The following is a 27,571-nucleotide window of genomic DNA, read 5'->3' on the forward strand; positions in this document are numbered from 1 at the left end:
AACATTGTTTAGACCCTTTTTGAAATGAATGTATGCCTTTGACTTATTGACGCCATATTTTTTTTAGGGTTAAAGCAAAGCTTTATTACAAAGACATGTTGCGCATTTTGCCCATTACAATGATGGCAGCCTCGGCTGGTACATCATCCTCCCATAGGAGGGCTTCATCAACATTACATGCATAGGGAAGTGTAGCAATAGTACGTGCAGCAGAGTTTGCTTCTCTTCTACAGAATTGGACAGTGCAGCTAGAAAACCAAAGCTTCATCTGCATCTTCAAATCCTCCAGCGGCATAGCATTCCTGGAGAAGTCCGGTTCACATCTATTCACAGCATGGGCTAGGAGCATGGAGTCAGTCTCAATGACGATTCTGATGGCCCCTAACTGAGCAGCTAAGTCAACCGCTTGACTCATAGCCTGAAGCTCAATCGTGAATGCATCAGGGACATGAGCCATCCGGCCAGCTTTGCAGGCCACCACATCCCCAACATTTTCCCGAACTACCACACCCCAAGCCGCATGATCTTGGCCTGGAACAAATGTGTCGTCAGTGTTAAATTTTAGCGTACTGGGTTGCGTCGCGCGCCATACTGCTGCTTCTTTCTGCACACTCTCCTTGTTCTGACACGTAATCTCCATATATTCAGCATTGTCAACAGTAGCTCGGTATCCTATATTCTGCGCGCTTGCCGGCTGGCCGGCAATCTGGGCATGGCACGACCATCTGGCGGTGGATTTTCCTTGTCCCTGCTCACGGTCGTTGCGGTCAGATCTCAGGCCAAAAGTGGTCGGTGGCGGTGCCTCAGGACTCAGATCCACTAGCAGTGCTGCCATGAAAATCTGGATGCAACACAGAGGTTCTGCGCTCGTGGTGGTTGACCTCGTTGCGGCGTCCCATTGTTGCGCGGCGGCTAGGCACGGGAAGGCAGACCTTGCGCCGCCGACGGCTTGGCCAGATGCGTGGCCTTCGAAAGTTCGGCCCGCGGCAGCTGTCCCCATGTGGTGGCCATCGAAAGATCTTGGGCGGTTTCTCCCTCTAGATCCGGTGGTTGATTTCGGAGATGAGATGCAAAGATGGATGATGGCTTGATGCAGAGGAATGGTTGTGCAGTGATAGCGGATGCACGTCGCATATACCTACTGGGATCACGGAAAAGTGGTGGCGACAACACATGAATGATGTCGGTTGTGGTGCTACTCAAGCACCCAGTCTAAAGCTCCGGGGTCAAAGCCTAGGTCTGCCTCAAGTTGGTCACACTTGGCAATGTCAATGTTTATACATCGTTACCTTGGTGGAGGCATTGCTCGGATATGCTCAGATTGCTTCTTCAGGGTGAAAACCTAGATTCTTGCCTTAGCTGGTTGGATCCGGTGACGACGGCGCTTGAGTGTCGCCCCCTTCTTGAAGGCGTTACTGTTGAAGAACCTCGTCGTCCGATGGTGTCATGAGGTAGTTGGTGCAGATATGGTCATTATTGTAGTTTGCCGAACATGGATCTGATCTTTTTTTTCTCGCCTACGCATAGCTTTGGTCTTATATGGCTTTGCTATTTGCTAGCGTGATTTTTGTGTGCGTGTGTTAGTGTTGACTGTGTGCATCTTAGCTATGCAGAGGCCGGGGTGCGCTCAATGTGTTTATATCCTCTTGATGCTTCATTTTGAGTCAATAAAATCCACCCTTTGTCAAAAAAAGAATTATGCGCGCTTGCCGACTTGTGTCCCTGACGGACCTCGTTTCTGTTATTCACCAATGCCACCATGCATAAAACAGCTCCAGCCTCTTTTTCTGTGGGATTAGCCATAGGATATCCATTGTTTGCTGTACTGTTGTACAACACTGAACTGAACGTCTGACATCCTCGAGTCCCAGGAACTGCCATGGCTCCTTAACCTTGCTGCAATGCATAAACAGATGTGCACCATCTTCTCTCGCACTCGAGCATAGCAAGCATTGATCATCATCAATGGGGACCCCTCTCCTCACTAGATTCGCCCGAACAGCAAGAGAATCATGTGCAAACCTACGAACATGCAGATCCTGCGTTGGCATGGCATCTTCCAAATCCTCTTCCAAAAAGTGTTTTCACATATATTCAGATTACCTTGGGAATCAATACTTTGTCCTGCGTCGATTGCCACCTCCATTGCATTAGTCACCACCTGCAATTCATAGGCTTGTTTGACAGAATACAGCCCTTTATCATCGGGTCAATAGCTCCTATGCGACATCTTTAAGGTGAATTGGAAGGAGTACGACGTAGTTAACGAAAATAGCTCTCGTGCGACGTCTTTGAAGCCAACTATAGCTCACATGAGACATGGCCCTGTTTAACCATGAAATGCAAGACACAAGGGGTTAGCGATTTAAGTTATGACACGCGCGCGGGACCCACCAGTTATCCACATCAATGTGGGACCCACCACTTCTCACATGTGTGCGGGACCCACAACTTATCCACATAAGCAAGCCCGTGCTTATCAGCGTGCCCCGACCCGAGCCAGCCACGAGCCCAAGCCAGCCCCCATTGCTTGCCCTTCCCCTTTCCTTTCCCCCACCTTGTTCTTTGTCTTCTCCAATAACGAAGCGCGCCGCCGACGAGTGATGTCTAGCTCGACTTCGGCCTGCCACCAATCATGGCCACAGTACGGTCCAGGGCCGTTGACAAGATGCCCCGATTGCCCGCGCATGGAGCCTCTAAAGCGTTTGACTTGTGTGAAGGAATAAAATGCCAATCGTGAGAGCGAGTTTGTGAAATGCTTGAGCAGGCCACAGTCGGGGCAGGTTAGCTCTGTGTACTTCACCAATCGTATGGTCTAATTTCTCCCGATTTCTTTCTTTTTTCGTCGAATTTGGGCGGTGGATCTAGGTTTCATGCGTTGTCGACCCCCGTTTTTTAGGTTCTGAAGAAATGTGCGCATTTCGAGTGGCTCGATGAGTACTTTGAGAGGTTGAAATTGGAGGCATCAACCCAAGAGCTCAATTTTGCAGGGCTGCTTGCTGTGGAACACGCCCCCCATTTGGCGGACAGAGCCGATCCAATGATGGACAGTGCTGAACTGAAGTGTGAATCAAAGAAAATGGGCAAGCAACTAAAGCAGCTGACCGATTTGAAGCAGCAAGCAAATATGATGGCGGGAGCATTTTATTGTTGTGTCATTGCTATGGGTTTCTTTTACTTGATGAACTCAATTGCTAGAAATTGCTAGAGTTTCAGTTACTGTGTCAAGCTAGTTTCAGGGGTCCCTAGTTTCAGTTAGTGTGTCTAGCTAGTAGTTTCAGTTAGTCCATGGATCATTTGCTAGTTGAATTTGTGTGAAGCAAAACTTGCCTGAATTCTTGTAATGATATTTTCAGTTACAGTTCTAGTTAGTCCATGGATTATTTGCTCCCCCTGATGAATAAAATGCAACAATTCATGAAGTCCGCCCCCTCTGTTGCATACACTTGCAGCTAGTTCGTTCTTCAGTTAACAAAGTGCAGTGCGGAGTTTAGGGTCAAACAAAAAAACATTATTGGGCCATGGGCTGATGACGATTGTGAGAAAAAGCAGGCCCAAATAGAAAACAAGCCCGCCCGCTTGGTGCACCCATGTTGCTTCGACAAAAAAAGGTTGTGCACTAAATTTTGTGATGGATCATTTTTTGATACCCAATGTAAACCGATAAAACATTTTGAGATCCATTAAATTAATTGAATCATTTTTTAAGGAGGATAGATAGATCCATTCATGCATGGTTGCATGAACACATGTATGTATTGTAACTTTTTTTTTGCTTTACATATTTGTTGCTTGTCCACTATTGTTTTTATGCATGTCTACAGTTCCATGAACTAAATTAGTGGCATGCTTGCATGAAATAAATTAGCACTACTAGGGAAAACCTTATACACAGAAGCTTACCAGTAGCGTTGGTCAAAACAAAGCGCTACTGGTACCTACCAGTAGCGCGGTGTATAAAAGCACGCTACTACTATATAAGTAGCAGTAGCGTGGCTCAGGTAAAAAGCGCTACTACTATAACTGTCACACCGTTGTCGGCAGGCTAGTTATAGTAGTAGCGTTGTTCTACAATCAGCGCTACTGCTATTGGTCTTAGTAGTAGCGCTCTTCCTTCTCTGTCTCGAACACCATCGATCCCTGCTATGGATGCATGACCTCAAAGCACCGCCGGCTCCTCGCTGCTCGTCGGTTGTGCCACTGGTACCCGCTGGTGCGCCCCCATGCAACAAATCGCGCTACCCCGGATCCAGCAAAAAATCAGGGCAGAACTCGCCATTGCAGCCCCACCCGCTGCTCGTGGTTGCAGCACGGGGCACGCCGTCGCAGCTCCGACACCATCGCCAAACGTCGGTCCCAGCAAATGAACTCTCTGGTTGTCGGTTGAAGCTTTTCCCATATACTATTGAAGCTTGTGTGTCAAGGTTACAACTTTTCTTGTTGCGCAGTATCTGGTTGAAGCTTTCTCTGTCATCGGTTGGAGCTTCTTCCATCTATGGTCGAAGCTTTTTTGTAAACGAATGCATCTATTTTTGTTTTGGAGCAGCGCCTAGTTAAAAGTTTTCTCTGTCGATTGGTTGAAACCTTTTCATCTAAGGTTGTACCATTATGTGTCACTGGTTGTAGCTTTCCCCGATGGGCAGTAAAGGTTGAACTTTCTGTTTAGGCGGCTGAAGCTTTTCTGTCAACGGTTGCAACATGGCGGTGTGCGGCAATGGCTTGTCACAGCAGGCGGCGGCAGGTTGTCTATAGCAACAACGCTAGGTTCATGGAGATTGGTGGCCGCGTCACCGATGACGCTCACCACGGCTGCGCTTCATTGTTGGCAGCACTACTTCAGGTGATCTAAAAAATTGGTTGTTTCAAGGAAGAAGAATGAACAGACGGGGATATATGATTGGCGAAGAGATAAGGTTGTGTTGGAAAAAAAAATCAACTAGATGCATGGGCTAGCGTGCGAGGGTGCGAGACACATGGTCAAAACAGATTACGCGGCCCACGCACGACCGGACGAACTTTCAGCCAGTCGGACGGGTATAAACATTACCCATTGTTGGCGCCGCCTCACCTCGCAGCGCCGCTTCTTCCTCTACCTTGAGCTGCCTCTCACAATTCAAGGTTTCTCCCTTTGTCTCTCTCAAGAACACATGAGAACACACACGCACGCACACATGCACCAAGGGAGAAACCAGCCGCTAGCTTTGCCAAGAGGCTCTCTCCTTGGTGAAAACAAACACTACATTGTTTCTGCCCCAGCCCTCACGGCCTCGTGTTCATCCTCATTAACCAAAGCAATATATACAAGGACCTGGCACTTATGCCACACACCCACGCGGAGCCGTCACATTCGGCCACTAGCACCACCTCTCCACGTACTAGTACATGCCACTAACCTCTGCCATATCCTTCTCCTGGAATCTCTCTAGGAGCAACAAGACGCGGCCGTGCTGCTAACAGACCCATGCATGCGCTAACAAACTCCCAGATTTTCCTCAGCTATTTTGTCCAGCCGGTTGCTGCATCATACAGCCGTGCCTCCTTGGGCATCACTGCAGCCTCACGCCGCCATCGGCATCACGTCATGCTAGCCGTCTCGCACGGCAGCCCGGCATCTCGCCTCCTCCGCATGTCGTCGCTGAAGCTTCGCCGGACAAACAACACACTAGACTAGAGTACATGCAGAACAAAATAGACATGCACCTACATATGACAAGATTAGTTCTAACAATTCTCTTTCGCGTGAAAATCCACGATCTGGCCTTCTATCTAGAATTAGGCAGCACCGTGGATATCTTGGTTCGAACTTCGTGCTTTAAGAAAAGTTAGATGAGAAAACGGCCGTGAGCGCTTGTAAGCTCTTTCTTCGTTTCTTATGTCCCAAGAATAGTTAGGGTTCCTCTGCCGCTGCCGCCGGCCAGCCTCGCCTCCAGTGGCCTTTAGGGCCATTGGGGCGTGGTGTATCCCGGCCTTTGCTGGGGAAGGGCTTCGTTTCTAGACGTTTCTTTGAGTTTTGTTACGGTTTGTGTCCTGCTCAAGAAGGTGAGACGGTGACGGCTTTCTGAAGTTGGAATAAGGTTTTCCCTGCCTAGCCCATGTCCTGGTGGTGAAGTCCAAGCTGCGACGCCTGCTAGACCTTAGCAAGGACTCCTTCACAATCAAATGTGTTTTGACTGTCATCAAAGAGCATCGGACGAAAGATTTGCGCACAGCCATTGTCGTCCCGCTCCCGCAGTCGAGCCTGCACAAACACTTCCTGGATATGTTGAAGGGCGGGGAAGGTGCGGACGTGACCTTCACCGTCGGCGGCCAGTCGTTCCTCGCGCATAGATGTGTGCTCGCTGCAAGGTCCCCGGTCTTTAAAGCTGAGCTCTTTGGTAAGATGAATGAGACTCTGGCGCAGAGCATCAACATCGATGGCATGGAACCCTCCATCTTCGAGGCACTTCTTCACTTCATCTACACCGATTCTCTACCCGATGACTGGCATGCGGATAGACACGCGGGGATGCAGCACCTGCTGGTTGCCGTGGATCGATACAGAGTGGACAGGTTAATGGTGTTGTGCAAAGAGAAATTGTGTGGAAGCATCAACGTGAAAACCGTTGCAACAACCCTTGCTCTAGCGGAGCAACACCATTGCGTGCACCTGAAAAGGGCATGTCTTGAACTTTTGTCTTCAAGGGATGTGCGCCAAGCTGTCAAAGAAACAGATGGATTCAGGCATCTTGTAGCAAGCTGCCCATCGGTTATCCTCGAGATTTTTGATAAGCCTCCCCCGCTGTCCTGAATATGAGTATTGCATGGTTTAGGGTTTACTTATGTCGGATGGATGTTCAAACTCCTTTTGGAATTAATGTGTGGTTTTGACTTAATGACACCGCTAAATCCTACATAATCTAGATTATCCAATTTTTGTTCCTTCTCTTGTCTTTATTTTGGTATCTGTAATACGTGACTTAAAATGTTTGTTTTTGGCATATTGGCACAATTAATTCCATGTATTCGTAGTGGTTAATTCTTTTTTTTCTTGACACCTTGCATATTTGTAGAAGCAGACACTTTATCAGACTATCACATTGATTGTACTTCGTATAAGTTTGGTACTCCCTCCGTTTCTTTTTACTCCGCATATAAGATTTGGTCAAACTCAAACTACACAAAGTTTGACCAAATTTACATAAAAAATTATGAACATCTACAATACTAAAACTATATAGTATGAAAATATGTTTCATGGTGCATCTGAATATATTGATTTCATATTGTGAATGTTTATATTTTCTAATATAAAGTTAGTCAAACTCTATAATGCTTGACTTTGACCAAACCTTATATGCAGACTAAAAAAAATGGAGGGAGTATATATACATGAAAATATTCTGGTCATCGAAAGAAAAAAAAACTAAATGTTAAAAGTTAGATGTTGGTTGGCGTTTTTGAGCGAAAGTGGTGCCCATTAATGGATCTGACACATGCGAATCTTGACGCAAGGCGATTAACACGTCCACAACAGATATTGTTCACTCCAAACAGGGAGCCAAGGGAATGGCAACGTCGTTATTCCCATTTTCCTTCTCTCCCCTCACTCAAAATCACTCTTCTTCAGACACTATATATAATAGGAACACTTGTGTCCGACTTAGATGGTATTCTTTGATGTCGTGTATATGTGTTTCTTTAGTCTCTATCCCCAAGCACCGGTGTCATTTTTTTTGGTGTTTTGTTCTTTGGTTTCCTCCCAGTTTTTTACCGGGCTTTGTGGTTTTTGGCCTATTTTCCCTTATAAACATGGCCACTTTGTATTTTCTTCTTTTTCGCCATCTTAATGAAACCGGCATAGCTCCTGGTTTGCATTGTAAAAGAAAAAACAAACAGCTACCGCGGACAAAAAGGTACACATTGCACAATATTTACTCCCTCGTTATTTCCTGCTATGTATGGAGGAGAGGCAATTCCTATTTGGCTCTGGTTTCTACTATTTTTACAAACCGGCAAGCTGAGGTAACCAACTCATCAACCTAGGTGTTGTGGTAACGTTACTTTTTTGTCCTTTAAATATACAACGCCACAAAAAGCAGCGTCCCCCCCCCCCCTCCCCCTCACTCTCTCTTTTTCTTTCTTTTTTTTCCTTTTTCCTTTTTCTTTTATGTTGTGTGGAAATGTGTGAACTTTTTTCATCAAATACGATGAAGTTGTTTCAAATTCGATGATTGTTTTTTCACATTTGATGAACTTTTTCAAATTCGATGAACTTTTTTCAAAGTCAATGATTTTTTTTAAACCGATGAACTTTTTCAAGATATGCAATACTTTATTTCAAAATTATGATTTTTTGTTTAAAACCAATGAAGTTTTTCAAATCGACGAATTGTTCTTTAAAAATCTATGATCCTTTTTCATTTTTGTGATTTTTCTTCAAAATTGATAAACTTGTTTGAGGGATTTTCGCAAAAAAAAAAGAGGGATTGCGATCGAGAGCGAACCTGTGGGATCGAGAGCGGTCTTTTTTTAGACAAAAGCGGTCTTCTTTTTCCAGGAAACGTGATCGGGAAGGTACCGAATAATGGGCCGGTCCATGAGGTTGGGCGCGTTGGCGCCAGCTACCCAAGAGACCTCCTCTTCGGCGCCCTCAGCGCCCGTAAATGAGAGCAGCGCCCATGCACGCCGCTTCGTGGGCGGGCCCATATACACGAGCGGTTCTGTCGATTCCCTCAATCGCTCAATCCCTATGATCGCTGTTTTTTTTTGTGAGAGTACATGCTGTTAACTTGTATAAAAACGTTGCAGGTTGACCTTTCAATGCGATGATGGACCATTGCTCAGGTTGTTGAGTATTGATTTTATTTTATTTTATTTTATTGCGAATAAGACTTGCATTACTCAAAACAAAGTGTTACATTCTCGTTCTAATAGTTTCATGACCTCATCTGGTCCAGATCCTAGCCAAACCATGGTTCGGCGATGCTTCCTACCAAAATTTGCCAAGGCGTGACTAATATTATTACAGGTTCGACGAGTATGAATAATGCAAGAGTTCCTCTCTCCCAAAGCAGTAATTATCTCTAACAATGAATACATATTTAGACTTGTTTTCTCCTCCTCCTTTAATCATCTTGACAGCCTCCAAACAATCCGATTCCACATCTATGGGCAAGTTACTCCATTGCAACGCAAGCAAAATTCCTTCCTTGAGAGCTAGAAGTTCAGCTTCCAATATGTCATCGCAAGAGTGAATGCATCGACATTAACTAAATATGACAGTCCCCTCATGGTCTCTAAGCACCATTCCTGCGCCTGCCACATCACTTAGGACAGAAGCATCAGTGTTAAGCTTTACTCTATCAACAGTAGGTTTAGTCCATTTACTCCCATGCATATATCTCTGCTCATGTGGATTTTGTCTTAGAGCAAGGACAGATTCAACAGGAGCTTTCCCTTTGATTGGGTCACCGATTGGTTCAGATTGCAGCACCAAAAGCGAGGACAAATAGCTGCTCAAAAAACGTACTGAGATTTCAACAGGGGGTGGCTTCTTTGAATGCATCATCTCATTGCGTAAGAACCAAATTCTCCAAAAAAGCATCATCACCCGAACCAACTTATCTTCCTGCATCTCAGAAACCAAGTGTAAAAACCAATCGCGGCCAACATTTTCAATTTGCGAGTGCACCGGTAAGTCCCATACTTCCGCCATTGCTATCCATAGTTGTACTGCATGGTTGCATGAACAGAACACATGGAATGAGTCCTCCTCTTCCCTTCCACAGACTGGACACATTGTTGTGACTTCCAGGTGTCTTTTAACTTTATTTGTATAATTTGCTAGGGAGTTTGTAGCCAAACGCCATGCAAAGGAACGGACCTTTGGTGGTGCTGCACTCCGCCAGATAAGCTTCCATCCATCTCTTGTCCCATCTGGTTTGGAGCTGCTTGAGGCCTCCATTCCATTTGAAAGTTCATCGCTAGCGAGTCTGTACGTGCTGCGCACTGTAAACACTCCACTTTTCTCCGGAGCCCAAGCAACAAAGTCCTCTCCAGCCCGAGTAAACAGTCTAATTTTTTGTATCTCATTTCTGTCAATAGGAAGAAAGTGTTGATTAATCTTGTCCCAATCCCAAGTCCCATGATGATTCAGCAGTTCAGAGACCCATCTCAAGCGACACCTTCCTCTAGTAGTAATTAGTCCTCCACATGGCTCTCGAACAATCCACCGGTCGCGCCAAATACGTATATTTTGGCCATTTCCAATTCTCCGAACCACCCCTTTCTTGAGGAGTTCTAAGCCATGCACAATTGCCTGCCAAGTAAGAGAGGGATTTCCAGAAAAAACTGTGTCTAGCAGACGCCCGTTTGGGAAGTACTTTGCTTTGAATAACCTCGCGCACAAACTGTTGGGGTACTCCAGAATTCGCCATGCCTGCCGTGCCAATAGGGCTTGATTAAACAACCGAAAATCCTTAAATCCCAGCCCACCCTATTTTTTAGGCCTTGTCATTTTATGCCAGGCATACCAAATGAGTTTTCCTCTTCCCTTTTTTGCCCCCCAATAATAGTTTCTGACCATGCGATTTAGATCACCCCACACTTCTAGTGGGAGCTTGAAAATACTCATTATATATGTTGGGATTGATTGGGCAATTGCTGTAATGAGCACTTCTTTTCCTGCCTGTGTTGGATGTCCATCAAAGGCAAACAAGCGCTTGGTTAACTTGACCTGCAGGTTCTGAAACTTGCCTTTTGACATCCTTCCATCTGGGGTCGGCAATCCCAAATATTTCTCCTCAAACCCCGAAGAGAGTACCTGCAGCACCACTTTCACATTCTCCGTAACCCCATCTGGACAAGATGTCCCAGTCAACAATGAGCATTTGGAGGGGTTTATCAACTGCCCAGTGGCATTCGCATAATCAACCAAGATACTCTTGATGTAATTTGCTTCTTGGTCACGAGCTTTGAAGAATAAAAGCGTGTCATCTGCAAATAATAGATGTGTAACATCAGGAGCTCTTCTTGTAATTTTCAGCGTAGATAAATTTCCAGATTCAATACCCTTGGTGATAAGAGCGGGGAGGCCGTCAGCAACAAATAGGAACAAATAAGGGGATAGTGGATCACCTTGCCGAAGACCACGCGACGGTGCAAACAAATCCAAGATAGCTCCAATAAATTTTATGGAGTATCTCACCGAGGTCACACATGACATTATCCAATCGACCCAGCGGTGAGCGAAGCCAAGCTTTTGCATCATTTGCTTAAGGTAGTTCCAATCCACCCTGTCGTAAGCCTTTGAGAGATCAAGCTTATACGCACAATAGCTCTTCGTGGGATCTTTCTCTTGCTTGATGTGATGTATGCATTCAAAAGCTACAAAGGCATTGTCAGTGATCAAACATCCAGGTATAAATGCACTTTGAGCAGGTGAAATAATGTCATCAAGAACTGGCCTCAAGCGATTTACGAGGCACTTTGAGACCACTTTGTACACAACATTGCATAAATTAATGGGACGGAAATCGGTAATTTTCACCAGATTATCAATTTTAGGGATCATAACAATTATAGTATCATTAACACCAGGGGCATTATACCTGTGCGAAAGAAGTCTTTTACTGCCACAACAATACTTTCTTTCACCATTGCCCAATTGCGCTGGAAAAAACGAGCAGGGAAACTGTCAGGCCCCGGAGCCTTTAAGGGACCAATCTGGAAGAGCGCATCCACTATTTCCTTGTCTGTGAACTCCGCGCACAACCCCTCATTTACTTCTGGAGTTATAACTTGTTCGAACAATTCTGTAACAGGAGTATGATCAATACTTGGGTCAGCCGTAAATAGATTTTCAAAATAGCTTGTGGCTGCAGCACCCATCTCCTTAATTCCTGTGTGGTTCACGCCATGTGCATCCTGCAACTTATTCACTCTATTTTTCCGAGCTCTCCACACTGCCTTTGCATGAAAAAAATTGTGTTGTGATCCCCTGCCTTCAGCCAATCAATTCTAGACCTTTGTAACCACATCAACTCCTCCCGATACAAAAATTCATTCATCTTGTCTGTAACATGTTGTATATCCCATCTATCTGCATTCATTAGCATTAGTTCCTCTAACTGAGTTCTGGACTTCTCTATCTCGCGTGCAACATTACCAAACTCCTTGCTCCAGCAAAAATGTTTACTCATGGTAGATCTTAGTGTTGCATGAACATCCCCAAGACATGACTTCTGGCCTGCCTCCGCCCATGCCTTCAAAATTACTTCTTGCAGGACCAGATCGCGTTCCCACATAACTTCATATTGGCGAAATTTCTTTTTCACATGCTGGTCCACCAATATATCACACCTCACATGCGCGACCATGAGACTGGCGAGACTAACTGTCGAATGGTAGGGTGCTCGAAAGAATTGCGCCAAGAAGGGGACGCAACTGCCCTATCCAGCCGCACCTTTACATTGCCTGCACCACTCCTTCTATTATCATACATATGAGCCACCCCTGTGAAACCCAAATCTGCCAAGCCACAAATCTCAAGACAATCCATGAGCCACCCCTGTGAAACCCAAATCTGCCAAGCCACAAATCTCAAGACAATCCCAGAAGGCTTGCATCTGTCCGACAGGTCTCGGGGTTAGACAAAAATGTTCGAAGTCCCACATACACTCATTGAAGTCGCCCACCACTAACCAAGGGAGGTCAGATTGGGAACTCATATTATTCAGCATAGTCCACATGTTGTGTCTGTCCTCTACCCTCGGTTCACCATAAACACAAGTTAATCTCCACATAGCATCATCAGGGCCTAGTTTGACATAAGCATCCATACACCTTTGATTTGAAAAAACAACAAACATTAAATGCCTCATTCCAATATAAAGCTAGCCCTCCACTGTTGCCAATGCTATCAACCCTATGAAAACCTTTCAAACCAAATCTTTTCCTGTACCTCTTCATTTTCTCCTTTGGTTGCCTAGTTTCACATAAAAACACCAACCTGGGGGAATGCGACTGGATAAATGTCGCTACTTCTCGAACTCATAAATTTACAAAAAAAGTTTAAAAATGTACAAGAATTTGAAAAGGTTCATCACTTTTGAAGAAAAAATTTCATCAATTTTGAAAAAGGGTTCGCAATAATGAAAAAAAGTTCATTGATTTTGAAAAAGTTCATCAATATTGAAAAAAGTTCGCAAATTTGAAAAGTAGTTCATCAAAATTGAGAAAAAACTTCATCAAATTTGAGAAAACAGTTCATCGATTTGAAGAAAAAACATCGGATTTGAAAAAAAGTCCATCCAATTTGAAAAAAGTTCATCGATTTTGAAGAAAAAGTTCACATGTTTTAAAAAGTTCATCGAATTGACAAAAGTTCATCAAATTTGAGAAAAGTGTTCATCAATTTTGAAGAAAAGGTTAATTTAAAAAAATAGTTCATCGAATTGAAAAAAGAAGTTCATCGAATTTGAGAAAATAGTTCATCGATTTTGAAAAAAAAAGTTCACTATTCTTAAAATAGTTCAACGAATTAGGAAGAAGAAAAATGAACACAAAAAAAGGAAAAGCAGAAAAATGAAGATAGAAAAAAACAAGAAAAGAAGAAGATAGGTAAGAAGATGAAGTTTATGACGTCAAGTCGAGAGTGGCGGGGTAGTACATCAGTTTACAATTAGATAGGAAGTCCCAGGTTCGAATCTCAGCACTACCTAATGGTCTATTTTCTCTTTTTAGGAAAAAGAGAAAAAAAGTAAGTTGGGCCGGCCCAGCAGGAACAGGGGGGTGTGCGCCCGTTTGCAGATAGTACTGTAACGGGTGCAGAGGGCGCCGAATAGGATTTAGCCTGTTTGGGCTCTTAAAGCGCGGAACGGGAGCTCCAAATGGAGAGAGCCTGACTCTCATCGTGAATGATGTTTTAAACCTTTGATATGTGCTTTCCCTCACTAGTATTGGCCCGTGTTTTTTTTAAGTATTGGCCCATCTACCGTAGTTCTATCATAGCGGACCCTAAAGTGGGTTAGTTTAGTTGGATGGACTAACCCAGCACACCTTCTCAAAAAAAAAAGACTAGCCCAACACGCTTAAGTCGCACCGGAAACTGACAGCCAGAGGTCGAGAGCAGACAGGACACTGCCACCGAACACAAGAGAATAGATTGATCGATATGTTCTTTCCCGTAGGTCAGAAGCACATAACACATATTCCCTCAAACACACATAACATGGCGTCCTAAACCCAAACCAAAAGCATGTTTGGCAAGGCTGTGTGCCTCTTGATTAGACTCACGACCCTCAAAGATGAAGGTACAATGCTGAAATTGCGCAGAAGTAGCCGTAATCTCCTTTACGATGCTAGCATACATTCCTCCGGGGCCTTGGACAATATCAGGAACCACACCCTGGCAATCAGAAGCAATGAAGACATGTGATAGTGTGAGGTCTTGTGCCAGCGCAAGTGCCTCTCAGCAAGCAAGACTTTAAGAATTGTCGGGTCTGTGACTCCATAGCATCTAATGGCCGAAGATCCCATGAATACCTCTTCCGAATTCCTGCAGACGGCACTAAAAGTTCCTTCATTGACTAACCTAGCCACGGCCCCATCCACTTTGATCCCGGCCATCCCACTCGGCGGTGCAATCTACTTACGTTTTGATCGGGTCGGAGTAGCAGTATACATCACTGGAGGGTTTTTCGGCTTGCACTCTTCAAGCTCATGCAAATACTTCATGATGAAACCGTGTGTTGTTTGTGGTCTCTGGAAAATATTTTCATGAAGTGCTTTACGCCTAGAGTGCCAGATTGCCCATAAACTGATCAAAACCCGATTGAACTCTTTGGACGGAAGAACCTCCATTAGTTCAAAAACCCATTGTTTAGCATCGGGCTCTCTGATACAGTTAATAGCTTCCACAAGGTCTAGGTCTTGAAGAGCCCATACACATCTCGCAACCGTGCAATGGAACAAAGAATTTTGCCATGAATCCTCTGCTCCACATAGTCCGCAAGATGATACATTAGACATGTTTCTATGATGAAGAAGGTCAGTTGTCGGAATTGATTACTGAGCTAGACGCCATAAGAAGATTTTTATCTTGGAAGGGACCTCAATCTCCCGGCGCGAGGCCTCTAGAAGTGATGGAAGATCTGATCTGGACTCGATCTTCGGCCGGTGCAGCCCCTGCCTGGGCGCCAACTAACGGTACATAGAACCATTAGTACCCTTGGAACGGTTGCGAACATGGTCGGAAGTGCCAAAAGGAGTTCACACGAAGGGGTTACCCAGGTTCAGGCTCTCTGGGAATGGTAATACCCTACGTCTTGCTTTTAATCTATATTCATGATGGAGTTCCTCGTATGAGGATTTACAATGGAGATGGTGTTTACGACCGAGAGTATAGACTACGGGTGTAGATGGGAAAGACTATCCCTAGCCCTGCCTTGTATAAACGACATGGGCTAGGGTTTACATGGGGGTTCCCCCGATTTTGCGCCGCCGTCATCTTGGCTTTCTCATCAAGATGATTCCCGAGCCCTATCCGGGCTCCCTCCTGTCATTGGGCTCCATTTGGGTCATATGTGCCCCGTAGCAGGCCTGTTGTCAGGCTCCCCACCGAAAAGCCACCCCCGGTGTATTGCATCATCACCGTGGGTGTGCGATAGATGTGTCTTCATAGCAGGATTCTGCACTAGTGGATACACATCAAAATGACTTTTTTGCAGAAGACATCCTATCTAGAGCACTACTAGAAAAATGCCTACTAATTGCGCACCGGTTTTGCCTACTAATGGCGCATTACTTGTGCGCTATTACTATCACGCCATTAGTATTTTTTACTAATGGCGCACCACTGGTGCGTCATTAGTATCTGGTATATTAATGGCGCACCACACAGTGCGTCATCAGTATAGTCCACGGTGCGCCATTAGTATCTGGTATACTAATGGCGCACCACATAGAAGTGCGCCATTAGTAACATTTTTTTTCAATTTTTTTTCAGAATTTTTTTATTTTTTTTCATTTTTTTCTTAATCTCAGGTCACTATGGCTTAATCTCAAGTCAATATGCTTAAATTCAGGTCAAATCGCACTCCGTGGTCAAACTTCCTGAAAGGTCACCCATCCTCACACTACCCCAGCCCAAGCACGCTTAACTTTAGAGTTCTATCCAACCCCAGCAATAGCTCACTTCACAGGCACTTGTTGATATATCTAGCATATCAATCCTATTATACCTTGTTGATGTCTAGGACTTTGTTCATGTTTATGACTATGATGAAATTTTGAAAAATATTTCAAACTTCCCGGTCATATTACGTATCATTTTTTGAAAAACAATTCAAAAAAAAATTCAAAACCAATTTTTTTCTATTACTAGTGGCGCACCACATCCATGGTGCGCCACTAGTAAGTTTGAATTTTTTTTGAATTTTTTTGCCTCTAGATCTTGAAAGTCCCGTAACTTTTTTTCTGTTAGGTTTTTAGGGATTTTGAAAATGTTTGGGGACTTTCGAGTAGATGATTTTTCATATAATTTTTTTTAATCCGAGTTCGTATGCAAAAGTTATGGCCATTTTACAAATTTCCAGAGAGATTTTGCAAATAAAGTCGAAATTCATATTTGTAAATTTTCCCAACAACTAGACCACATATCACATGGGAAACTTATTTTCTTTTATTTTTTTGACATTTTTATCATTTTCTTTTATTTTTTTTTAAAACTGAAAAGGCGATCCAGGGGGTGCATTCGGGAACTTTTGGGACATGTTAGTAATGGCGCACCACACCCACGATGCGCCATTACTAGTTTTGAAAAGAAAAAAAGAAAAAAAAATGAATTTTTTTTGAAAAAAACTTAGTAATGGCGCACTGTCCACCGGTGCGCCATTACTAACATTTTTTATTTTATTTTTTTCATTTGTTTTAATTTTTTTCAAAACTACTAATGGCGCATGGTGGGTGTGGTGCGCCATTACTATGTCAACTAGTAATGGCGCACCACACCCACGGTGCGCCATTAGTAGTTTTGTAAAGATTAAAAAAAATACTAATGGCGCACCGTGGGATGTGGTGCGCCATTAGTATTTGCACACTAATGGTGCACCAACACATGGTGCGCCATTAGTATTTAGTAATGGCGCACCACATGTACAGTGCGTCATTAGTGTCCATCCCATCTATAGCCCTTTTCCTAGTAGTGGAGAATAAACTTAATGTGTTTGCATGACAGTTATCTGACTAAGATACACGTCATTGAAGTCGTGTTGTATGCATTAATTGTGTTTCTAGATAGAACTTGAGATATGATGCATTAACCTACATGATAGGCATCACGGCCCGCGGATGCAGCTTCCTAGAAGATTCGGTGCCGCCATCCAAACAGTCACCTTGAGAACAAGTCGCCGCTCTTGCAATGTAATTTTGGCGCGTCGAGAGAGAAAACAAACCACGAACCTCCATGTGTGTGCCCAATTGAAGAAACAAATGATGTCCTCTAAGTAAAAAATCTGATGCGGCATCCTATTTAATGAGAAAACAGAGAATTACTGTACTAGTTTTAGAGATTGCTCTATTGACATCAAATGCAAGTTATTTCATAATTTACCTTAAAACCACATTAAATAGGATGTCTCTTGGATACAACAGTATGATACAATGCATGAGATGGGCACCTAGGCCCCATGGCTGCAACTTTCGAAGACTACTCATAACGGGGAGTAACTTAGACTACTAACACTATGTTACTACCTTTATAGTGGGGAGTTCATATGTGCAGTGTCATGCAACACTTCATTTATTAGGTTCTAGACTCATCTTGTCTTGGTATGTGTGATGTTACTCATAGTGTTACTCATAGTATGAGTAACATACCCCCTCCGTTTTTATTTAGTCCGCATATTAGCTTTGCTCAAAGTCAAACTTTGTAAACTTTGACAAACTTTATAGACAAAAATATTAACATATACAATAACAGATCAATACCATTAGATTCATTATTGAATATATTTTCACATTATATTTATTGTAAATGTTCATATTTTCTTCTATAAACTTGGTCCAAATTGACTTTGACCAAAGCTAATACGCAAAGTAAATAAAAATGAAGGGAGTACTATGTTACCACATGCCTCCTTTTCCTCATTAATTACTTGTGACATCATCTATGTTGCCCGGATACGTGTGATGTTACAACTTATGTTACTACCACTATGGGTAATCTAAAAGGTGTTGAGAGAGCAGTAGCGGATCCAGTCCAATGGGTCAGGGTGGGCCAACAATAGAACTGTTCATATAAAATATATTTTTCTTAATAGTTTTTTTTTACCTTTTTTCCTATGCTATAAAGCTATTCAAAAAATCCCACCCCCGCCACTGCGAGAGAGTTACAATATTACCCTTCAAAAAGATATGGCCCTTATTAACATCAAATCCAAACTTCCCCAAAAATTATTAGTGTCAAATCCAGAACTTCCAATTTTTTATGGATACTATATTTTATATTTGGTTCTGGAAGACAATTAATGTGAGTTCTCAGACTAATACTATAGACGTCAGTGAAGATATCCTATCTCATCTTATCTTTTCCTGCAAGGAAAGACATATCCTATGTAGAAAAAACAATTAATCGTGTATGCATTAATCAAGAGCTATCTCCCTAAAGACGCACGCCATTACTAGAATTGTATAGCATGAATTAATTGTGTTTCTATCTAGGAACACAATTAATGGGCACCCTCCTATAGAAAGATACTCTACGATGCATTATCCCACGAGATAGGCACGTGAGGCCCCTTGCCGCAGCCTCCTCCACGCTATAAAACCCCCCAGCAATCCCCTCGAGAAGAAACAAGTCCCCGCTCTTCCAACCGCAACCACGAGCCTCCACGACGCCTGCGCTGCGCGAGCAGCGCACTCGTTCCCTCGTCGCTAAGGCTGCGCGGGCCCTCGGCCCATTAGGGCTCCCGGGCCTTAAAAGGGTACGGGCGGAATAAAACCGAAGTGGCAGGGGTTTGGACTGGGGCAGGCAATTTCCCTTCAGTTTCCGGGGTTTTCCTCTGCTCCGCCGTCTCCACCACCGCCGGCCGCCGCGACCTCGATTCCCCCCGCCCCCGGCGCGCGCAGGGGGCGATCCGAGGCCCGGCTTCCCGTCAGGCCTGGGAGGAATTCACTTCCGCCCCGACCTCCACGGATCCTCCCCTTGCTGGTTCCCCGATGGTCGTCTCCCCCGACGCCCGCCGATCCGCGGCCGGGGCGCGCCGCTGAGGCAATCGGGACCGATCCGCGCGGCCCTGCAATGCCCTCGGGGACGCCCGGCTCCAGAAACCCCTCCGCTGATAATCATCGGCCCGCCCCCTGCTCCTCCTCCTCCTCCTTCCATGGGTGATCACCGCGAATTCCCCGCCTTCGCGCCGGGCCACTGCCTGCCCAAGACGTCGTCGATGAGCGTGACGGACTCGGTCACCGCCGTCCACGACTTCCGGGTCACGGGCTACTCGCTGCTCGACGGCATGGGCGTCGGCAGGTTCGTCAGCTCCAGCGTCTTCACCGTCGGCGGCCTCGACTGGGCCGTCAGGTTCTACCCGGACGGCTCCACCGCCAACTGCCTCGGCAACGCCTCCGCCTTCCTCTACTACTGCAGCCGCGACAAGGACGTCAGGGCCAGGTTCACCCTCAACCTCATGGAGAACGACGGCCGCCTCTCCCAGGTAACCAACTCCTACATGAAGCACACATTCTCTCCGGCGAGCGACAATTGGGGCTTCATCAAGTTCATCGAGAAGTCCAAGATCCAGGGCTCGCCCTTCCTCGAGAACGACTGCCTCACCATCAGGTGCCTGCTCACCGTCACCAAAGAGTCCCGCACCCAAGACGTCAAGACCAATTCGATCGTGGTTCCGCCGTCGAATCTGCACCAGGATTTCGGGAACATGCTGCGTGACGGGGAAGGTGCGGACGTGACGTTCACTGTGTGCGGCCAATTGTTCCATGCTCACAGGTGTGTTTTGGCCTTCCGCTCCCCTGTCTTCAGAGCAGAGCTCTTTGGCCCGCTGAGAGAAAATGCCACAGAGAGCATCAAGATAGATGACATGGAGCCTATGATATTCGAGGCGCTTCTTCACTTCATCTACACAGACACCCTGCCTGATAACTGCAATGATGGAAAGGCTGCGGCTATGCAGCACATGCTCGTCGCCGCGGATCGGTACGGCGTCGACAGGCTAAGGTTGCTGTGTGAAAGAAAGCTGAGCGAAGCAATTGATGTGGAAACAGTGTCAACCACCCTGGCTTTAGCAGAGCAACACCACTGCTCGCAGCTGCGAGGAGCCTGCATCAGATTCATGGCCTCGCCGGACATGCTTGGCCCGGTCATGTTAACCGACGGATTCAAGCATCTCGTAGCTAGCTGCCCGCTGATTTTGAAGGAGGTATTGGACGAGGTGTCCCGCATTTGGCGCGACAAGTCTTCTTAGAAATAGAATAAGGTGACACCTTATCATGGACTGATAGGCGATACTGTTTTACTCTGGTTCAGATATCTTACATCTGTATGTCACAGTTATATCTCTTCCGTGTAAGCCTTTAAAATTTGCACTTTTGTATATACACATTACATGACAGAATGACCCAATGGCAACCTGTAGTGCTAAGTGTTAATGACAAATCTGTAGGTTTGGGCATCCTTCTCCTTATTATTTCTCTATGAATCTTGGAATTGCAATTTATTTGTATGTTTTCCTGATTCTTGATTGCATACATATACTAATTGCTGATATGAAGCAATAAATCAAACACCCTGGCTGGTCTAACAAAACAAGGAAACTGTAAACCACATTCTTTAGCTTATACTACCATCCATGCTTTCAGCCCTGAAACATCTTTGCTCTTTTTCAAAAGCTGGTATTTCAGCAGTCAGACCAAATGTAGTACTGTCTGAAAGTTCTGGCACAGGAGTTTTGCCCATTGTCAGGAGCATCACTGTGCTTTTCCTGCAGGAATTGTGCAAGGCAGCATGACTGAAAATGTTGACCCTTCATTCTCCTTACTAAGCACAGTGAGAGTACCGCCCATCAAGTCCACCTGAATCATTGTGAAAATCAAATAACTGTTACACAACTTTTACACATACGAAGGCAAAAACACCTTAATATCTTAATGTTATCTTGAGGTCCAAGGATTCGAACTGAACAAATACATACCAACTGCTTGCAGACAGCAAGGCCAAGCCCTGTCCCGCCATATTTCGTTGTATGGTAATCATTGGTATGCATATACCTCTTGAACAGAAACGGTAATGACTTCTCTGCAGATGATCATAAGCCGAAAGAACCAGCAAAAATGAATGAGAAACATATTCAAGAAACTTATAAATGTTTCCCTGTCAAGTGAAACATGCAAACTATGATCATGCAGATGTACTCCCTCCGTTCCTAAATGTAAGTCTTTGTAGAGATTCCACTATGAACCACATACGGATGTACATGGATGCATATTAAGTATAGATTCATTCATTTTCCTCCGTATGTAGTCCACCTAGTGGAATCTCTAGAAAGACTTATATTTAGGAACGGAGGGAGTATATCAAAAGTATCAGCAAAAACCTGGTGTCCCCATTCCAGTGTCATAAACATCGAAGCGAAGCCAAACAGTTTCCTCCGTACAATTTTCATTTGATGGAATGCCATTCTGATGAGCATCTGCACGGTTTGAGCAACGCGAGGCATCTTTATCACTATGGCTTGGCCAGGCAGCATAATATTCTGTTGCAGTGTTAACTGGGCTTGCATAATGAGGCCTTGTATGTTCTCTTTTGCATTTCAGTTGCTGCTTATCTACAATATTAAGGTTTATCCCAACCTTCCCTTCATGTGTAAACTTCACCGCATTGCTGAAACTGTTTCAAATGTTCGTACAATATCCAAGCATATCTGTTCATTATCTTTATTAAACCTCTTAAGAAGGCCAGTATGCCTTAGGAATAAATGAAACAGAAGCTCACCTGATTAAGTTTGTCAGAATTTCCTGAATCTTTTGTGCATCAGTTATGACCTATACAGACATTGAAAAAACTTAGGTAACTATATCATTTGTAAGTCAGCTGAATCCCTGGACTGCCAACAATCTCTCCTAACAGTTACTTATATAATCTCTTAAGGCAATTGGATTCAAGTTGCAAATACATTAATATAGACCTGATCAATACAAACAAAAAGCATGCAACAAAATATGGATAATTGTCAGTACCTCTGATGGAACATCATCACCTATGCACCCTTCAAGGGTCAATTCCTTCTTCATAAATGATGATGCAGTTTGGAGTACATGTTTAACTATTTCCCTTGGTCTAAATATTGCCGGATGTAGTTTCATAACTCCTGAAATAATGAAGGTAGGGAAAAAATCTACTTCAGATATCAAGCATGTTTGGCACATATACTAATTAGCACTAACAATTAGAGGAACAAATACTAATGCACAACCGACTTTTGAGATATTTTTTAAACGAATCTTAAAACTCATCTCCACTTGGAAAACCTCATTCTTGACTTATTTGCTACACATAACTATTAGATATATGGGCCTATACCGTACTAAAATTAGTCAACATTATTACTAATCATCAACCAGTGTTGTTGTGCCTTCGCATTAAAAGAACTGAATCAGTACTAATTATCAACCAATTTTCAAGTTAGTTACGTGCTAGGCTAGTTGCAGTTATCTAGTAGGAAATCCAACAATGTAACTAATCAACGGAGCAATGATTTCACTTAAATATCGTATGGTTTAAATACCCGACTCTTCTTTGGAGAGACCAAGGATGCCATTGATCGACTGTAACACAGCATTTCCAGCGGATAACATAACCTCTAGCAACTGATGTTGTTCTTGATCCAGTTTGGTAGTTGCGAGAATGTCAGCAATGCTAAGGACTTCTGAAAGGGGAGATCTGATCTCATGTGACATTGTGGCTAGCATTTGTTGTGCTTGTGTTGTTTCTTCTGCATTTTTTAGATAAGTGGAAGTACTCAGTATACCATTCTGAACCAAAATGCAATAAATCAATACTAGAGTAGAATGTACAGCATGCAAACCTGTAATATTAAGTGATCTGCTATGCTCTGTTTCCTTGGCTTTTTGAACAGCTTCCCTCACCCTTATGTCTGTCATTTTCTCTCTTGTTTTCACCTAAAGCGCATTGAAGTAGATACAATTCAGAAGCCCTTTTGTGATCCTTGTTCCCCATAGAGTTAGATTTTTAGATTTTTAGTTTTCCTTTGGGGCTAATCTCAAGCCCCCCTGTTGTTTTCTTATTTCTTTCCTTTTTCTTCTTCTTGTTGTTTAGTTCTAGATTAGTCTTCCTTTTTTATTTTCTTTTGTTCTTGTTTTCCCCTGTACAGTGACTCTCTTTTTATTTATATAAAAATTGCAGTGGGGTTTTTACCCTACTGTACATAGTCAAAAAATTCAGAAGCGTAGAATTAAGATGTAATTTCAATGTGGAACAACATGCGTATGCAGTGTATGAAATGCGATCAGTTTGGGGAATTATTTTTAAATGAAAATAGTATCTCGGCTCTTGTGGAAAATACTCTCAAACTCAAATAGTAGTTTATAAGATCACTGAACAATGCTTTTCATGCGCACTATCAAAGCTGAAACCTTGAAGACCAACAAGGATGGCAACACTGTTTTATTCATGGAGACCAACAAGGACGACGATGCTAGTTTATTAATGGAGACCAACAAGGATGAATTTTCACTAGAGAAAAAAGTGTACAATTGTGTAAAGGAAACAAGGGCAACAAAGAAGCAGATAATCAGTTTCAGAATAAAGCTGGGACCATAATAAATCTTACTCCCTCCGTCCGGAAATACTTGTCATTGAAATGGATGTATCTAGATGTATTTTAGTTCTAGATACATCCATTTTCATCCATTTTGATGACAAGTATTTTCGGACGGAGGGAGTAGTATTCTCTAGATTTTGAAGCAATGGAAATTAAAGAATTCAATTTAACAAATTACCTGGTCTGTGATGTCCATTGCAACATAATTCACACCAATTGTTTCCCCAGACTTGGTGAAGACCGGTTCAATGTACACCACAAAGGTCTTTTGTCCAAACAATGGAGTATCAAATACAAACTCTCTCTTAGTCGGTATACCCTTGGCCATAACCTCTCTCTTGACCTTATTCATCTCGTCTATACCCTCTCCTGACAACATCTCATGGTCTGTTTTACCAATAACATCCTGAAAACAAATTGTGATCCAGACAAGAATTACAACTTGAAGTTCAAGATTAAAGAGCAGCACACAATGTGGAGCGGAAAAATCAGCGGCAAAGGAATTCACCTCATCTGCCAGTGTCGGAAAGTGATTAAATATGTAGCGGTACCTCAACTCAGCATCCTGAAAAGAAGAAGAAATTGTTATCGTTACCATATCATCAAATTTCATGGCAAGTTGTAAAAGGTGTGGAAAAGCATAAAGGCAGACCTGATGAGCAATCACAATGGGGGCACTTTGGAGAATGAGGTGCAAGAAATAATCGGCCCGTTTTAACATCCCAGAGAATTCCTCCGCCGGTGTTTCTGGCTGAAATTTCTTCATATGCTCCTCCAGCTTCTCCTCCAAGGAACGCTCCCTTTGCAGGTCTGCCTCGTGCGCTTTCTCCGACCGCAGCGCTCGCCGTTTCCAGTAGGAGATAGTGTCATGCTCTGCATCATCTTCAAGCTCCTGGTCATGAGAAGTGTCACTGCTCTCTTGGCTCGAACACTTCAGGGCATTGTGACGTTCCTCCTCCTCTAGCATTTGCTGCTTCTTTTGCCCGATCTCTTTTCGCTGCTCAGAAAGACGAGCGAGCTCTTCATTCAGGAGCTGGGCAGTGTTGACCCTCTTGTATTCCCACTGCTTCACAAAGGACTGCATTTGAAAAGCGCCTTTCTCGGTGTTTGCTATTTCCATTAGCCAGTTGAGATCCACACGACGGGGTTGCTCCCTGAATTCGACATCCTTGAGCGCATCTTCGCGGTCCTTCCCAGGATTCTCCATTTTGTACTGTCGTTACCTGGCAAGATTGTGCATTACTCAAACGATGCCAGCGATTGTTTCACGCGGCAGTAATTAACTACCTAGGAATGCAGCTCATGAACACAATTTACTGTCAATGTTCCTGGGCTACTGAAGAAGGTGCCGTCACTTTCTTCCCAAGACACTGGAAAACGTACTAGTAGTAGTAGTTGTATAAAAACGAATCTGAGATTCTACTGGTACCTTGTGCGCGCTTACTCGAGAAACCAAAAGAATCAAACAAACATACACAAAAGTAATGGGAAAATGAGATGTGCAAATCTCTGAGACTAACATTCAGGCCATCTGATTCTGAACTGAACTTTCCAAAAGAACAGACAGCCCCGGAATCGCTACGATCCAGATCCTCTGCTCCATTTCATTCGAATGGAAAGCACTGCCGTCACCAAGCATCTGACAAAACGACTAATCTAGCTCACGGCACAGTCAAATTAAGATCGCGCGCACTCACCACTCACTCACATGAAAGCCACGGAGCACGGGAAAATTACCTCGGGGCCGGACGGCACGCGCGCGGCAACAGTGGAAGGAGCTGCAGGCGCAGGGGCAACGAGCGAGGGACTGACGGAGAGCGGGGAGGAGGGGGTGAGTCAACCGGTCAATGCGTTGCACAGCGCTGGGACTGGGAGAGTTTGCGGGGGTGTGTGTCTAATGGTGGTGCGGCCATGTGACGGGAAACAGTATAAAACGCGGAGGCGCCAACGGGCTTGCAACTTGAAAAGAAACATGTGCGCGCCGGCGAGGGACGGGGAAATGGAACGATTTTTTAAAACATCTTCTTATAAGAAGCGAGTCAATGGTCGTGATGGTTGATTTGATGTTAGTACATTCATCTGTGGTGGTCCCTCCTCCCAAAAACACGTCCTGCATTAACTTAATCAAATCAAATTTTATCAAAATCTTAAAAAAATAAGACCAATCCAAGGGCTAATCATCATTGGCTTTTATTTATATACGAGAAACTCCGTGAGCACCGTGTGTTAGAGGCGAGGCTCGAACCCTGGCGGGCTGACAGCTACCCCAGTTGCTCAGCCAATGAGTTGACGCCCCATCCTCGATCTTTTTATAATCTTAATTAAATCAAAACTTCCCTTGTCTTCTCTAGTCATAGCCAAATCAAAATCAACTCTTACCAGAAACCTCAACTAAATCAAAATTTTCCTAACTTTCCTATACCTATACTCAAATTAAATCAAATCTTACCAAAAATCAAAATCAAAACTTTCTTTGTCTTTCCCTACCTATACCCAAATCATCAAATCTTATTAGAAACCTCAACTAAATTAAAACTTTCCTTGCATTCCCCTATCCGTACTCAAATCAAATCAAATATTACCAAAATTTGTGTGTACCCCCGGTTGCCGAAGCTTGGCTCCACCGGAAGCTCAAAGGATCATACGCCAACGTTACCGGTTTTCTTGCCTGCAACACAGGGACACAAACACAACTTTCTTCAAAATTCATACCTCCCATCGGCAACAAAAGACGCACATTAATGAACTGCACCACGACGGTGCGGTCGCCCGGGATGAACTCGACATGGTCCGTTTGGCGTACGAGCACTACATGACCATCCTCGGATCCTTCGAAGATCGCGCCTTCTCCATTGATCAGGACCTCATTGATACTCTCCACTTCAACCTCGACGAGCTCGAGAAGCCTTTCACCGAAGACTTTCACCGAAGACGAGATGCGGTGAAGCGGTTGCCCACTAGGAAGGCACCCGGACCCGATGGGTTCTCCTGGGAGTTCCTACATGTATGACGCCCTATATAAAAGGCGATTTATGTGTTGCATTTTACAAGATGCTCGCAATGAACAGTCGTGGATTCCAAAAACTAAACGAAGCATTGCTCACTCTCTTGCCAAAGAAGCCGACCGCCCCACCATCTTCGACTACCAACCAATCAGTCTCATTCACCTCTTTGCCAAACTTTCTGCGAAGGTTTTTAGCCTAAGGCTCGCACCGCGCCTCTGCGAGCTTGTGTCCATGGAACCAGAGCACTTTTGTGGCCGGCCGGAGCATCCACGACAACTTCTTGTTGGTTCAGCAAACGGCGAGGCACCTACACCAGATTCGAGCACCCCGGGCAATGCTCAAACTGGACATTGCGCGTGCCTTAGACTTCATATCTTGGGCCTTTCTTCTCCAAGTTCTCCAACACCTTGGTTTTGGTGCCAGATGGCGTGAGTGGATCTCGATTCTCGTCTCCTCCGCCAAAACGCGTCTCTTAATCAACGGACGCCCCGAGACAATGATCAACCACGCCCAAGGTCTATGGCATGGCAACCCGCTCTCCCATATGTTGTTCATCCTGGTCATCGATGTGCTAAACTTTCTTCTACAATGCGCATCAATGGTAGCATCCTTCGGCCTATATCACCAACAGGCATAGCAGCAACATATCGCGATTTGCCGACTATGTGGTCATCTTCTGCCACCCAGACCAATCCGACCTCACTGCCATTCAGGGCATCCTCCACACCTTCGGAG

The 27,571-nt window shown here is 44.4% G+C and overlaps 3 protein-coding genes across 3 annotated transcripts; 2 read left to right on the forward strand and 1 right to left on the reverse strand.

Annotated features, from left to right (window-relative positions):
* Positions 1-4,714: 4,714 nt before the first annotated feature.
* LOC123039432 (BTB/POZ and MATH domain-containing protein 2-like) lies at positions 4,715-6,787 on the forward strand. The gene is made up of 2 exons (XM_044462610.1): positions 4,715-4,840; positions 6,110-6,787. Exons 1-2 carry the CDS (start codon positions 4,715-4,717, stop codon positions 6,785-6,787), a joined length of 804 nt encoding a protein of 267 aa, XP_044318545.1.
* Positions 6,788-18,847: 12,060 nt separating this feature from the next.
* LOC123046800 (BTB/POZ and MATH domain-containing protein 2) lies at positions 18,848-20,665 on the forward strand. Its single transcript, XM_044470233.1, has one exon. It carries the CDS (start codon positions 19,362-19,364, stop codon positions 20,454-20,456), a length of 1,095 nt encoding a protein of 364 aa, XP_044326168.1. The 5' UTR covers positions 18,848-19,361; the 3' UTR covers positions 20,457-20,665.
* Positions 20,666-20,875: 210 nt separating this feature from the next.
* Positions 20,876-25,708, reverse strand: LOC123046799 (probable histidine kinase 1). The gene is made up of 11 exons (XM_044470232.1): positions 25,569-25,708; positions 24,484-25,054; positions 24,340-24,396; positions 24,010-24,237; positions 23,076-23,169; positions 22,776-22,982; positions 22,228-22,358; positions 21,983-22,032; positions 21,585-21,877; positions 21,183-21,286; positions 20,876-21,063 (listed from the first exon to the last, which is right to left on the reverse strand). Exons 2-11 carry the CDS (start codon positions 25,036-25,038, stop codon positions 20,959-20,961), a joined length of 1,824 nt encoding a protein of 607 aa, XP_044326167.1. The 5' UTR covers positions 25,039-25,054; positions 25,569-25,708; the 3' UTR covers positions 20,876-20,958.
* Between the last annotated feature and the right edge of the window lie 1,863 nt (positions 25,709-27,571).

The sequence above is a fragment of the Triticum aestivum genome, chromosome 2B, assembly GCF_018294505.1.
Source record: "Triticum aestivum cultivar Chinese Spring chromosome 2B, IWGSC CS RefSeq v2.1, whole genome shotgun sequence".
In the NCBI taxonomy this organism is placed as follows: domain Eukaryota; kingdom Viridiplantae; phylum Streptophyta; class Magnoliopsida; order Poales; family Poaceae; genus Triticum; species Triticum aestivum.

Bases quoted from the DNA above. Each gene is read 5' to 3' on its own strand.
- LOC123046800 (XM_044470233.1), top strand. From the start codon at position 19,362: ATGGGTGATCACCGCGAATTCCCCGCCTTCGCGCCGGGCCACTGCCTG.
- LOC123046799 (XM_044470232.1), bottom strand. From the start codon at position 25,038: ATGGAGAATCCTGGGAAGGACCGCGAAGATGCGCTCAAGGATGTCGAA. The intron at 21,878-21,982 runs GTGAGCTTCTGT...CATTTGAAACAG, and splicing joins ATTCTGACAAACTTAATCAG to TTTCAGCAATGCGGTGAAGT. The intron at 21,064-21,182 runs GTATGTATTTGT...ACAATGATTCAG, and splicing joins TTGCTGTCTGCAAGCAGTTG to GTGGACTTGATGGGCGGTAC.
- LOC123039432 (XM_044462610.1), top strand. From the start codon at position 4,715: ATGGCTTGTCACAGCAGGCGGCGGCAGGTTGTCTATAGCAACAACGCT. The intron at 4,841-6,109 runs GTGATCTAAAAA...CTGGTGGTGAAG, and splicing joins TGTTGGCAGCACTACTTCAG to TCCAAGCTGCGACGCCTGCT.